The following is a 14927-nucleotide window of genomic DNA, read 5'->3' as shown; positions in this document are numbered from 1 at the left end:
CGCTAAAATTAATTATGGAGTTCCACAGGGTTCAGTGCTAGGACCAGTTCTGTTTACATTATACATGCTTCCCTTAATATCAGAAGGCATAGCATGCTTTTTTTTTCACTGCTATACAACCGATACCTAGCTTTATCTGTCTGTGAAGCCAGATGTCAGACACCAATAAGTTAAACTGTAGAAATGTCTTAAAGACACAAAGAGCTGGATGACTTTTAATTTTATACTTAATTTGGATGGCATTACCTTGGCCTCCATTAACACTGTGCCAAGAATTACCTGAAAGGCCTTCAGTTGATCCAAAATGCTGCAACAAGAGTACTCAGAGGGACTAGAAAGAGAGAGCAGATTTCTCTCATACTCACTTCCCTTCATTGGCTTCCTGTTAAATCCAGAATTTAATTTAAAATCCTTCTCCTCACATACAGGGTCTTAAATAATCAGGCCCCATCTTATCTTAATGATGTGATAGTACCATATCATCCCAATAGAGCACTTCATTCTGAGACTGCAGGCTTACTTGTGTTTTACTTGGGTATTTTAAAGGTAGAAAGCCTCAGCTTTCAGGCCCTCTTCTGCTTAAGTTATGCTTAAAGCTTTCCTTTTTGACAAAGAATATACTCTTTGCTGTAGCTTTTTGTAGGGTTTGACTCTTAGTAGCATGCTTCATTTTGTTTCTCTGTGTGAAGTTGTTTCCAGTTTGCTTGTGTTTCATTTTATTTTATTTACTTTATGTTAGGGCTAGATCAGGTGACCCTGAATACTCAGCAATAGGCTTGGGCTCTAAGGGAGTTTTTTCCTCCCCATTCATGCCAAGTGCTTGCTCTTAGGGAGTTATCTTACTCTGTATTATTGTAGGGTCTTTACCACGCAATATAAAGTGCACAGAGGCAACTGTTGTTGAAATTGGGTGCTGTATAAATTGAATTGAATTGAACTGACTGCTGTACTGTGCCTGGAACCTTGCATACTGCAAGGTTCTCCAGCCTGTGGGTAAACTTACTTCACTAACTGATATGACAACAGACTCTTTGGCACTTTATCACCTGACTGTCACTCTATTTGAACTGAGTAGATGTAACAGTTATTGACACAAGTGAGGCCATTTAAGCAGGTATACTGTTAGATGGCACAATGTTGGACCTGCAGAGTTCAAATGAACATGTTGTCACGGTTCTGGGTCATTTGACACAGCATGTCGGTTTCTTGTATTTTGGTATTTATCTGTATAATGGTCGATGTTCTGATTCTTTAGTTATCCTGTTTTGAATATTATAATCTATGTTTCAGTTTATTCTGGTTTAGGGTTTTGTTTTCAGGTTGTGTTCTTGTGTTTAATGTAGGTTTAGTTCAGTGTGAAGTCAGCGTCCTTGTGAAGTGCTTCTTGTTTCCTGTTTTATTGTGTAGGTCCATGTCTCATGTGAGTGTATTCAGTTTGCTTCCCCTGTCTCATCTTGTCAATTACTTCCAGCTGTGTTCACCACCTGTGTGTAATCTCCCTGTGTTCTTCTGTGTGTATTTAAGTCGTGTCTGCTCGCGTGCTAGTTGCTGGTCTGTCTGTCAATTGGTTTCATCCGTTTGTTCTCCCTGCTATCTAACTTCATGTTCCTCCGCTCACCCATGTTCATGTTCATGTTTAGTAGTTTAGTTTTTCCCAGTTCAGGTTATCTTTAGTTCTGTTTCACATTTTCACCTTGTGTTTTATTTTTACAGTAACTCTCCCTCACACCTCCATGAGTGCCTGCGCTTGGATTTAATTCCTCCACACGGCTCATCCCATTCGCCATAACACATGTTTTGTATTTGCATATACCCACAGACATGAGCAAAGGGAAGTTACTCACTGGTTTTTATTGTCATCACCAAATCGATCAGACAGGCAAATATACTATATCAGAGTATACTTTGGCTTTTGTTCTCATCAAATCCAGCACCTGGCTTCTTAAACATGTTAAATTGACAAATACATTAACCCATAATAAATAAATAATCTTCAAATTGGCAAATAAATAGTTAAATAAGTTAATAAATATGCAAATACATTATGCAAGTAACCAAGCCATCTGAGATAAATTAAGAGCTTGGTGATATATCAAATGATAGTGATGTGTAAATTATTGCAATTTATAAAAAGAATATAAAATATTTTGCATTTGTAATCAACACTGAGATTTTTTATGAAATTTTCTACATGTTTCCTGAAGAATTTACTGTGAGGTTATTGCTTATGTCAAAAGGCAGGATTTTGATACATGCATTTGAAAAGTCTGAGAAGTCGCGAGCCGTCGTCTGACTTAGATATTTGAACTAGAAAAAAAACATATAAAGAAGAAAGGATTTTCCTTTCAGTCCTCAGAGCTGCAGTCACCCTCTGTTGACTGCCCTTTGAAGCAGGCCGACTCGTAATGCTTGTTCAGGTAGGATTTGAGCGCGAAGCTTTTACGACAACGTTTGCAGGAGTAGTGTTTGAACGCTGAGTGCGTCTGCATGTGGGCACGCAGATTGGAGCGGTCAGCAAAGGCTTTGCCACAGTGAGCGCAGGCAAACGGTTTCTCCCCAGTGTGAGACCTCATGTGACCCTGCAGGAGCCAAGGCCGGCTGAAAGCTTTGCCACACACCTTGCACTCGTGCTTCATGTCATGGGTCAGCATGTGCATGGCCAGAGCCGGCATAGACACATAAACTTTGTGGCAGGTAGGACATTTCCTGGCCTGCTGGCTGTCCAGACTTCGGTGAGTCTGCTTGTGCCTACTCAGATTGGAGGATGTGGCGTACGACTTGCCACACTCGCTGCACACGTGACGTCCTTTGGATTCCCCTTTGGCGGGGCTGCAATCTGTTGAGCTGCTTCCCTCGCTGCTGTCCAAATGGCTCCCTTCCATGTGAGAACATCTCTGTTTAGGCCTCCGGCGCGAGCGACCATCAGAGATGAGAAAGCCACTGATTGTGCACGCCTCCGTTTCAGGGCTACTGCCGTCCGACTCAACTGTGGTGCTAGAAACGGGGCTGTCCGGATCTTCCATGTCGTGGTCAGAGAACTCTTCCCCGCTGCTGCCCCCTGGGGAGTACAGGGGCCCTGCTGTGAGCCCAGTCTGCTCATGACTTGACTCCTTTGTGCGCTTAAACACTGACGGGATGATGTAATCCTGGATGTACCCTGGGAAAGAAAATACATATTTAATATAGACTCTAGAATTACTACATGGAAAAGAAAAGTGCCTTCTTACCCCAACCTCAATATGAAATCTATTCAGGAAACTATTTGTAAGTGCCAGCTTTAGCAAGCTCTAAGACTGAAATATTAATGAATTTGTGATGCACCTTTCTGATTCAGTCGATATTCTCAGTGGCTCCATTGAGAGCAATCACAAAGTTAAATAAATGAAAACACAATGTGCTGACTCTGAATCAAGAGTCAGGCACGTATAGTGCAAGCCAGCCTGGACCTTCTTGTCAGAGTGCTGCAGCTGCAGCAGCAGCAGCAATCTGTCTAAATGTGTTTTGGAAGAAGGAACGGGTGGGGAGGGATGATCAAAACAGAGCATCTATGCAGTGAATCCCCTCAATCACTAAATCGTTTTAATCAGATCATTCCCCATCTGTGATGTTTGTGAGAGTGTTCATGAGTATGGTAATGGGGAGACTGAGTGACAGGTGGGGGTCTGCAATTTGGCAAAGAGGGAAGGGAGGGTTGGAGAGTGTTTTGTGGGTATGGTGGGGGTTGGTGGGGGTTCTGATCTTAGCAGCAGTCAGTGGTATATTGCCACACACACAAACACACACAAACACACACAAAATGGAACACAAAGGGAAGCAGACAGCTGGCATCCTAAATCTGAGGACAAATTATTCAACTCTAACACAAGACATGTGATGTTGGTTGTGGGTGAAAAGGGGGGAGGGGGTAAATCCACTCAAAGAATACTTTTTTATTTCTTAAATCTAAACACACAACATATTGTTCTCACACCCAGCCTCTGTAGAAATCCCACAGGTGAAAATCTCCTCTGCCAGTGCACAGCTCAAGTTTCACTTTATTGAATTACCTGCAGCACTCTCTATTTTCCAGTCAATACCCATCCTCTAAAAACCCTGTTCCATAACCTCTCACTGCTCCACATATGGATTGTGTTGCTGCAATCCTACTCCCTCTGGCTATCCAACATCCTGCAGGATCAGATGGAGAGAGATGGAGAGATGAATGGGCAGGTGGGGGGGGGGTGATAAGAGGAGAGTCAAGGGCAACGGCACCATCTAAGGACACGACAATCCCACGTGGCTATCTGCTTTCGTCTGAGTTTTTATCTTTATTTTCTTGTTGGACCTGAGAAATGTCTGCATCAGTGTCTCCGCGCGTGCACGGCTCATCATTCACTTACACAATAGTATTAAAGCCAAAGGCTACTGTGTGATCTGGTCTGAGTATTAAGCCGATTTAGCCAGCATGACCTGAATACTATTTAGCATCTGCCGAGTTAGAAAACAAAAGTCCAGAGCCATTTGAAGTAGGTGGGTGAGCACTGGCTGTAGGGTTTTGGGGGTTTCCAAAAGTGATTATATAGGAAGCACGACGTAGCCCCTTTGTGTATAAATCCCTGTTTATTATTTGTTTGAGGAATAATTTTTTGCCTCTTCCTCCTTGTGAGGAAAACCATGTGAAACACTTTGTGCAGACAAATCAGTCTACAACCTACACAGCAAAGTAGAAAACGCAACTCAGAGAGACATTTACTCACTGTTTTCACTCAGATGCACGGCCAAGTTGGTGGATGACTCAGTGATGGCATGTGTCACGGTGTAAGAGTCATCCCAGTGCTGCTCCTGCTGCTGATGTTGATGATGATAGTAGTGGTTGGAAGAGGAGAAATCGTGAATCTTTGGCAGTTTCACCAAAAAGGAGCGTGGCATTTTTATTTTCCCCTGATGAAAAAGTGATCTAAACCTCCTAGAATAAAACGCAAACACGCAGTTGAACAGGAAAAATAAGAAAAACTACGCTTCCAGGTGGCCTTCTTGGAAAGGCCAATCAGCTGAGGATGCTGGAAAAAAATCTTTTTGGAAATTATTCAACGCCAAAAGAGAAAGAGAAAAGAGCAGCAAAGACAGAGCATAGCACAGAGTGGATGGAGAGGAAGACAGAAAGTGGTGAGGGTGAGACAGAGGCACACATACAGAGAAAGAGAGAGAGAGAGAGATGTCTGGACTAGCTGAGCTCAGCACTCTGCAGTCTTTTATACATGGCCCACGAGCCCCAAAGATCAGGTGGTGCTTTGGAAGAGGGAGCTGCTTAGCATTAATCCATCAAACATCCCAAGGGACACACGTCAAATTACCACGAGCCGTCTGTGCTTTTCCCTGCAAGCGCACTCACACACATGCACATACACACTCACAGCAGTCAACCACCACCTCCTCGTCTTCCCACCCACATCCCCCTCGTTTCGCCCCTCTGTCTCTGTCTGAAGAAGGGCAGACAATAGTGATGCAGAAGCACGTGGGTGACACTACACACAACATCTTGTCCTCCATTGTCTTTCAATGAAGTAGCTAACACAATTCATACTGCCTCAAACATATTTCACCCAACCTACCAACAACAGCATCCGCATATCCGGCTTGTTACTGAAATGTCAAACTGGAGTGACATGCTCCTAGCATCAAAATGGCTCTTATATATCTATCTATATCTATATATAGATATAGATATATAGATATCTATATCTATATTAGGGCTGAACGATTATGGAAAATAATCTAATTGCGATTTTTTGCCCCAATATTGCGATTGCGATGCGATATGCGATTATTTTTTAAGGTCTTTGTCTTCTGTATTATTAAACAAAGACAAGCAATACATCATATAGTATGGCCAATACTATATTACATTAATTTTAAACTGTTCTTTCCTGGAAGACAGACCTCTGTTATGATGACATGAGGTGATGCATGAATTGATGACTGACATTTTTATTTAACTTCTTCAATCACAACAGTATATTTGAACATACACAATAGTTTATTTTTAGCTTACAAACATCTGAGCATAAAGTGCTGACAAGGAACCCTGGTGTAAACATTAAAATGAAAGTCAGTACAATGTGCAGATTGCAGAAATATACATAAAAAAAATCAGTGGCTTTACCACACTCAGTTTTTCGACATCTGTGAACTACTAGACAGTCATTCAATTAAAAAATAATATTAAATAAATAAAACTAATAAATAAAAAATACACACATCTTACTGATCTCTGCAGTCAGTAACATTACACATAAAGTGCAAACATAATAGCAATTGTATAAACACACACACGAACACGCCTTTAAAATTTAAAGGCGTGAAATTGGACGGTCTAGTTCTGATTAGCGTCACCGCTGTCTCGGTGGAGTTTAATAAACTCGGCCGTCTGCTTCTTGCTATCTAAAATAGATAGGAACCCACCCGGGGGATTAATAAAGTTTTATTTTATCTAATCTAATAACTTTAATCTCAGCCAAACCGATTTACTCACGAACAAACAAAACACTGAAAAAAGCCCAACAATAACATTTTTAGGTTGTCTAAGTGACGTATATATTACGTTTAACCCGAGCAGCGAAACTCCGCGGTGATCTGAAAATGATGTGCCGGGAGTTGTGCCGTTCTCGGCCGCATCAGTAACCCTCGAGCTCCCGGCTAGCTGTCGAGCTGGTGGGTAGCAGACGCCTCTGAAAACGTCGAAGCACTTTTGCAAATATGGGATATCTTGATAAACCGAGCAGATATTTGATGTTTACACAACTACTTTCTCGCCTGAAAATATTTTAAAAGTTTATTTTGTGACCCTGAAAGATTAGTATGAGTAATTTTAAAACTTAGTAGCGGCCGCCATTGTTGGAAACTGGAGTTTGGCTGGGCCGCGCTATGAATTCTGGGATATGGTAGTAATTTGGACAGCCTTCGGCGCGTCGCTGTGACGTAATCGGTCTACAAATGCGGCCTCAGGAGGATGCAGCCCATGAATTTGGACATGTCCAGAGTATAATCGCAGCCTTTGCGGTTAGAAAATTGCACTTGATCATGTCGCGATATTATCGCAAATGCGATATATCGTTCAGCCCTAATCTATATCGATCGATAGATAGATAGATAGATAGATAGATAGATAGATAGATAGATAGATAGATAGATAGATAGATAGATAGATAGATAGATAGATAGATAGATAGATATGTTTAAAGTCAAATCTTCTCTTAAGCATTATAAGCACTATTTTTTCAGCTGCTCCCTTTAAGGGTCACACACCTGCACCTCTGCATGCCCCCTTCACCACATGCATGAATTCTCCCTGTTGCCTTCCATCATATTCTACTTTTGACCAAAATGTCCTTTATCTTGCTTCTGCAACGCAACCTTAATTTTGTCTCTAATGCTCCCAATCTGAGCTGTCCCTCTGATATGTATCGATTTCTGATCTTGTCCATCCTGGTCACTCCCAGGGAACACCTTAACATCTTCAGCCCCACCACCTCCGGCTCCGCTTTATGTCTTTGTGTCAGTGCCACCATCTTTAAACCATACATGCTAGCAGCTCTCACTGAAATCTTGAAAATCTTCCTGTTCACTCTTGCTGTGATCATTCTGTTCTTGTGTCTCACACACACAACAAAAACCTTCCTTCTCTTCACCATATCAGCCAGCTCTCTCCCTTAACCCATCATAGTCCCAACATTTAAAGCCACTGCTCTCACCTCCACTCTTCTGACTTTTGGTCAGCAGCACTGAAGGTGGTCATTGCTAATGTGGGCCCCAACCGATACGGTATGAAAATCTCAATCTTTATGATCCACATGCTTGATTTGGCAAAGATTTTATTTTGGATGCCGTTCCTCGCGCAACCCCATTTATCAGGGCTACACTCTGAGTAATTTATGGCTTATGTCCTCTACATCAGTTCCTCTAATGTCCACTTGAGGCTGGCTCGAACCATAACTCTCCTGTTTGTTAAAATGTGCAAATGTTTACATCATGGTATAATATATATATACTACAATATATACCATATACAACACAATAGACACTTTATGTGTCCCAGCGTTCCACAATAATGCCCCAGTACATATGAAGAGAGGGAAAGAAATGGTGCTTCACCCCCACATTAGATTACAGCATTTGAAGTTAATCTAATGTAGTTTCATAGTCATTCAGCAGATAAAAATTTTCCCATGTTTGACAGAGATTTTGCACTCACTGACCTCCTGTCCGAGCGCGTTCGTCTGTTTTCTTTTTCTTTCAGCTGCAGAACAAAACATATTTTTTTCATCTCCATCCTCTGTTTTCTCTAGGGCAGTTTTACATTTCTCTGAAGACCAACAAGCACTCTATAACCATGCAACCCTCATCAGGGTAAAAAAGGCCCCCACAGTGAGTTCCGGACTGTCGTCTGTGACTTGTTGACCTCTCTGTGCCTGCAGAGGTCACAGGGTCACATTGCGGTTGGTCCAGAGAGACAGCAGCAGCTTAAACGTAAGCTGGTTGGCTCACCTCACAGATGGCTCTGCAGGTTCAGTGTGATTGGATGATTAAAAACAAAATCTATAAACTCACTAACAGATGTTGATTGGAAAGGATTTGGAATTGGGACCTCATATAATGGCATGTTTAGAAATTCTCTGTGGTCCAGGCTAAAGAACAGACTCTCAGTGGTGCTAATACATTATTTTATATTATATATTTTCATATTATTGCCAACAAATTGAATGAAAAGTCCAGGATACAAATGAATGTGCCCTACCAACAAGTGTGTGCATCTCACTCCTCTGTGCTGAAGAACTGCAGGGTTGTATAGAAACTGTTAAAAACACACGAGTGACGGACAATGGTGAGCTTTGCCACCTTCAATGGAAAAGCGATACATCTAGCTAAATGAAAAAGATCATTGCATATTTCACTGCTACAATAATCTTAATGTTATAATGACTGCTGTAATGATATGACTGTCAAGAGTAAAAAGATGAGACAAGTCTGTGATCGAGCAGGGTGGTTTGTTAGTATGACAAGTATGAATATTCTCTGTTTATTTATTAATTTATTTGACTGACAAGAGTTGTGCTGCTGCATTTTGAGATTCTTTAATATAAAATGCTGATGTTAAGGGCCATGCCGAGTCAAATCAAGCTACGCGAAAGGAGGATTTAACTGTGGCGTGTTAAATAGCATTTATCCTTTTGTAATGTTTTTGATTGCAACCTTGTGTCTGCCAGATGGAAGAACAAAACCTAAGACTGTGCAAATTATATAACAGCGTCTTTGTGTGACAGCTGGGTGCTGTTTGTTTCAGCATTCAGTTTTACTAAAACACACTAAAAATTACATTTTTCCAGGAAGTACACTGCTTTTTAAACCTTTTTCTCTTTTTCCTGGTTTAAACTGGAGGACCATCAGTCTCATTAGTCAGAACAATTACAAGCTATTTAAAAAAAGAATCAACAACAAAGTGGAAAATATGGGAAACGGTAATGTCCAGTCTCTTTTTACAGTCTATGTTGGACCTATTTTTAGCTGTGTGGGTCACATGAACAGATGTTCTCTGATGTTTTAAGGTGTACATTCTGCGACTCCATAATTCTGTATTCTTTTAAATGATAATCTAAAACTGAGAATGAGCGATCCGGTCATTGCTGAGTCTGATTAAATGCATGTTAAGCAGCACTGTGGAGAATGCACCCAGAGATTGTCTATGAAAGCCTGTTGAGCTGCGATAAGTGAGATAATTTGTGTTAATCACATATAGTCATTAAGGCATCTGAAAAACAAACGCAGGTCCTTTTCACTGAGGCGTCTTTTCAGCACCTCTACAAAAATCTCCCACTCTGCCGTCTGACAATGAGGCAGCTGCATGCCCGTGAATGAGGGTGATTGTCTCTTTTCTTTTAATCAGCACACAAGATTTTCCCTTCTTCAATCTGCACATTTTTTTCACAGGTTGATTGTGAAAAAATTGGGAGTTGCAGAAGCTGGCTTGTGATTCATGTTTCAACATATTTCATGCTTTTTTTCCCTTTAACCAGGCGGCTTTGTACAAATGGTGTGAGGAATGCTCCTATGAGACTTGTCTTGCAGACCTCAACTCAATTAGAAGTGACTGTTTAAAGTCTTGCACAATCTGCCATATGCACACCCCTTCCCTTTGAGCAGAGAGGCATGATGAGAGGTCAGAGAAGGGGATGGGACAAACTTTCAGTCATCAAGTGAGGTGACTGACAAGGGATTGTGGATGCTAGGGGAATGCCAAAAAGGGGGAGGAGGTGATGTAGAACTGCGTTTTAATCTAGTCAGATCTCAGACCTGATAAAAGGAATCTGTCCATCTCTCTTTTAGATTCTCTGGGTCATCAATCACATATGCCACTGGCCTCTACTCTGGCTGATATCAGAGTCTCTAGGGAGAGGGCAAGCGTGAGCTACAGATGCTGTGTGAAATGGGAAAGCTAGCATGATAACGGGGAAATATGGTGAATACAGATATGATGATGCGCCTGATATACATGATGCTACTATAAGAGATGTTTTTAAAAGATCACGTTCATGTATATATGTAATCATAATGAGAAGAAGATTTTCTTTTGCCTTTATATGATGTGTTTTATATGATTCCGACTTCTTGTTAATTACATTTAAGGAAAGGTGGAAAAAAGAAACAGTAAACGATGTCTCAAGCTCAGACAGGGCCCCAGTGGATTGCATGATTAGTTGGAAACCTGACCTTTTGTTTTGTTTTTACATTCTCATGAATCTCACTCTCTTGGCATGCTTCCACTCATAACGTGTTTTATGACATCATGTCTGCATCAGACGACACACAAGCTAATCAGCCAAGATTGTGTAGCTTCTCCTGCAGATCATCATGCAGGTGTGTTGCTGAAGATTTCAGGCAAACACATCACTAGACTACTGCACCACTACCTCTTCTTGTTCTTCTCATGACCCCTTTCAAACAAAGTCCTTAGATGAAATATAATAACTATAAAAACCATGTCGCCTGCTCACTGATGTTGTCTCTCTTTGTTTTCTTTCTGTCTCTCCAACCTGGCTTCTCTCTCCCTTTCTGTTATCATTTGTTTTTATCTGAGCTCCAGAGCTTTCATTCATCATTCGTCCATTTATTCATTGTTGAACTGCCTAGTTAGTGAAGTCCTGGCTCTCGGTTGGACCATTCGGGCCTGACATTGTCTTCTCCCTCTGAGAGTTTTGGATGTGTGCCTCAAAACATCAAAACAAAACTCAAGAAAAGGAAAGCAAAGCTAAGCGATCCACATCCTGACTTCATCTCTGAACTTGCATGAGATTGGTATTGATCTTGTTACTGAGTCACTTCATTCTGCTTTTAAGAAATGCTTCTGACACGATTCAATTACTAAATGTGCTGTACTCTAAAAACCCAACAGCTCAGTTGTTCTTGGGTCAAATTCTGATTGATTGGCAAGTGTGACAGTGGGGGTTCACATGAAATGAAAAAAGCACAAAACCCACCCCAATAAAAGACCAAGTAACAGAATATGCAAAGACAGTGGCTACAGTGGACACTTTCATTGTTTGGAACCCTTTGCATCTGTCAACAGATCCTCTGGATGGGCTGTCTGTAGCTTCCTGCAGTCGGCCAACAGACTATAACAGTATGCCTGGCAATAGAACGGACTGGCCTTTATATAGCACAAACATTAGCAAGATGCTTCAATTCAGTGTGCATAAGACAGACATTTCAGAGATAGAACTTAATAATACCAAATCTATCTGCATACAGATGGAGCTGTTGCCCATTGAGAGAAGGTCAAGAGCATTGTCTTGGCATGTGGAGAAGATAAGTAGAATGTGTCTGTACTCATCTAAAGTAAAAAGTCACACCCAGTGAAATGAGCCAGTTGACCATCACACGGGCCATGCCTTGGTGTCCTTGGTACCTGGTACTGACAGAGAGTGTGGTGTCTAAATGAATCAGTGCCCTCTCAATAATGCTGCATATTTCTGCATGTTCTGCCAATTCTGTTAAATACACAATCAACTGATGGTGTCATTGGTGGTGACATTGTTACTACAAGTGTCATTTGTAGCCTGGAGAGCACTTACACTAAATGGCTCTTCCTTAAATAGCCCTTCAGCATTGGTCAGTTCAATTGCACTATGAGACAGAGAATTACCTGCCGCATGCTCCCAAATGGAATCTCTCAATTGATAAAACACACCGGGAACCATTTAGGCTAATGCCTTTGCATTAAAGGAGCTCTTGCCCTATAAATGTGGAATTAAGGTTAAATCACCACATCTGCATCACAAGAGAAGGTGCAAGCACTCGATGTTTGTCTTAATTGAGAGGCTTGTGGTTAAAAGCGTGTGCATGTTTTAGCATTGGGGGTGGGTTGGAGTGAAACATGGTGCCTGCTCTTTGTTTGACAAGATTCAGTGTATGGGCTCACTAGGTGGGGTACTCTCACCCTCACACACCCTTTGTCTTCCGGCCATCTGCTAGGGCTTCATAATGACGGGAAGGGTGAGTATGCGAGGAGGGGAGGTTAAGGGGTTACTGAGCTGGACTAGGGGAGGGTAAGTGTGTGGGGGAGTACATTCCGTCACCTTACAATCATCCACTCTGAGCTGAGCCGAGCCAAGTAAGGCCAGGCGACAGGAGGCTGTAGGTGCTTTATCACACTGAGAGAGAAAGATTTACAGCTTCCGTGACCCCCACTCAGATGACTCCCCATTTCTCACATACTCACTCTGCTTTACTGCTTTTTTCAGAATGGAAGGTTATTAGGGAAAGTTATTAATGACAGCACTGCTCAGCACTTTTTCAAGTGAATACATTTTAAACACTACACAAAACCAGAAATCCTCAGTTTTCCATAGCAGGCGTTTTTCTTTCTTTTTTTTCTGAGCATTAAAAAAATGCAATGCAATTAAAATGTATAATAAATTTCAAAATAACATCTAGACCAGGGGTCTCAAACTTGGGGCCCACATCACCCCTACTTAGGACCCGCATATTGACGTGAAGAAATATAATGCAATTTGGCCTTGAAGTTAATGTTTCTGTTGGGGAGGGTTTGTTTGTTGTTGAGTGTAATGTTAAAATAAGTTCTTTAAAAAGCAAAAAGATATTTAGTATGAAGGCAATATGAGCAGAGTGCAAACATGTGGAGGGATTGGCTGTGTTAAAAATTAATGTGCATGTCTGCATTTTGATTTTGTTAAATATGAACAAAATGATAGCAGAAGTGCTGCCACATGTCTGGAGTGAAAGACAGTACAATGTGTTTATTTGGTAGTTCAATGAGCACCTGCTTTTTTCCTGATCGATGCTCCAAGTGCCCTTTTCTTGAGACATTTTGTTTCAATGGGTGTGTGCATGTGAAGTTCTGTCTGTGCCCCTCAACAGTAACATTTAACTATTTTTTTTTTTTATATATTCTTTATTTCTACAATATTACCTCATAAAGATGATTACAGGCATTAATTAACACAGTTTACAAGAGAAAAACGAAACAAAACGAGAAGAAAGAAAGACAGATAGAAAGAAAGAGAAAGGAAAAAAAAAAAAGGAAAAAAAATTATATATATATAAAATAAAAGGAGAAAGCTCTGTCGGGAGTAAACAATTAACTAAATTGGTGGTTTCAAGCTTTAAAGAGAAAATTCGGTTTATAGGTATTAACGTATTGGACCCACTTATCCCAGCACAGATGGAACCAGGCCATCCTGTCATTAACATGAGCTGTTACTTCCTCCATCCTATATATCTCTAACGTAATTTCCCACCATAATGACAAAGTCGGTATGTCTTGCGAGGACCATTTCTTTGTTATACATTTCTTACTTGCAACCAATAAAGCTCTTAACAGACATATGTCATTTTTGGACCAGTTCTGCGGTATACAGCCAAAAAAAATTGTCTTCATATCCTGAGGGAATGTACAGTTAAAAATGCCTTGTAATATACCATGAATGTCTTTCCAGTAAGTCCGTAGCACAGGACAGTCCCACATAATATGGGTGTGATGGGCTCCTTGGTATCCACAGTTTCGCCAGCACACGGGAGGATTCCCATCATAGTGAGCCTTTTGACATGGAGTGATAAAGAACCTTATCAGAGTTTTCCATCCGAACTCCCTCCAGCTTTTGGAGGAAGTACTCCTCCATTGCCATTCCCACATCTGAGTCCATTCTTCCCTAGAAATACACATCCCTCCCTCCTTTTCCCATAACATCTTCACATAATCAGTTGAGTGTGGAAGCTTATTCATAAAAAAATTGTACCAAAAAAAAATGAGTCTTGTGTCAACATCCCCACTGTACGCCTGTCTAAATAAAGTTACCAATTCCACGTTAGTATTTGACATCTGACCGATTGTTGTCTTTATATAGTGTCTTATTTGCAAGTATCGAAAAAAATCCTGTTTTTCTAGATTGTGTCTCTGTTTCAGCGTGTCAAAACTAATAAGGTTCCCATCCTTTATCAAACTATCATATGTAGATAACCCTTTAGCAGGCCAGCTTTTAAAACGTGAGTCCAATTTATTCGGGGCAAAGTCAGAATCATATGCATACCATTTGAATAAAGCCAAATCCTGTTCAAGTTTGAATTCTTTCACGACTTTTCTCCATATATTAAGTGTGCACGACACCCAGGGGTTATGAATCTTGTCAATATATTTTCGAATATTCGAGTCCATCAGGACAGCTTGTATTGGGGAGGAAAACATATTCTCCTCTATAGTCTTCCAGTGTGCTTGGTAGCTTGTATCACACCAATTAACCACCGTTTTCAACTGAGCAGCCCGATAATAATTTTTTAGTGATGGCAACCCCCATCCTCCCACCTTCTTATGTAATTGTAAAGTTTTAAAACAAACCCTCGGCCGCTTCCCCCCCCCCATATAAACCGCGATATTATTT

The 14927-nt window shown here is 41.0% G+C and overlaps 1 protein-coding gene across 4 annotated transcripts in view; it reads right to left on the bottom strand.

Annotated features, from left to right (window-relative positions):
• Positions 1 to 1847: 1847 nt before the first annotated feature.
• Positions 1848 to 14927, bottom strand: part of LOC309706775 (transcriptional repressor scratch 1-like) — a 409990-nt gene continuing 396910 nt past the window's right edge. For 3 of the 4 annotated variants that reach the window (XM_082533608.1, XM_082533609.1, XM_082533610.1), the window contains exons 2-3: positions 4737 to 4945; positions 1848 to 3157 (exon numbers count right to left, since the gene is read on the bottom strand). In XM_082533608.1, coding sequence (XP_082389734.1) covers positions 2346 to 3157; positions 4737 to 4908 — 984 coding nt within the window. In that variant the 5' untranslated portion in view covers positions 4909 to 4945 and the 3' untranslated portion in view covers positions 1848 to 2345. Of the gene's footprint in view, positions 3158 to 4046; positions 4168 to 4736; positions 4946 to 14927 lie in introns of all 4 variants that reach the window. The other variant, XM_082533611.1, reaches the window with a different exon arrangement.

Source organism: Aulonocara stuartgranti (assembly GCF_965226115.1).
Source record: "Aulonocara stuartgranti genome assembly, chromosome: 5".
NCBI lineage: Eukaryota > Metazoa > Chordata > Actinopteri > Cichliformes > Cichlidae > Aulonocara > Aulonocara stuartgranti.
This window is presented reverse-complemented; position numbering and strand designations above follow the sequence as displayed.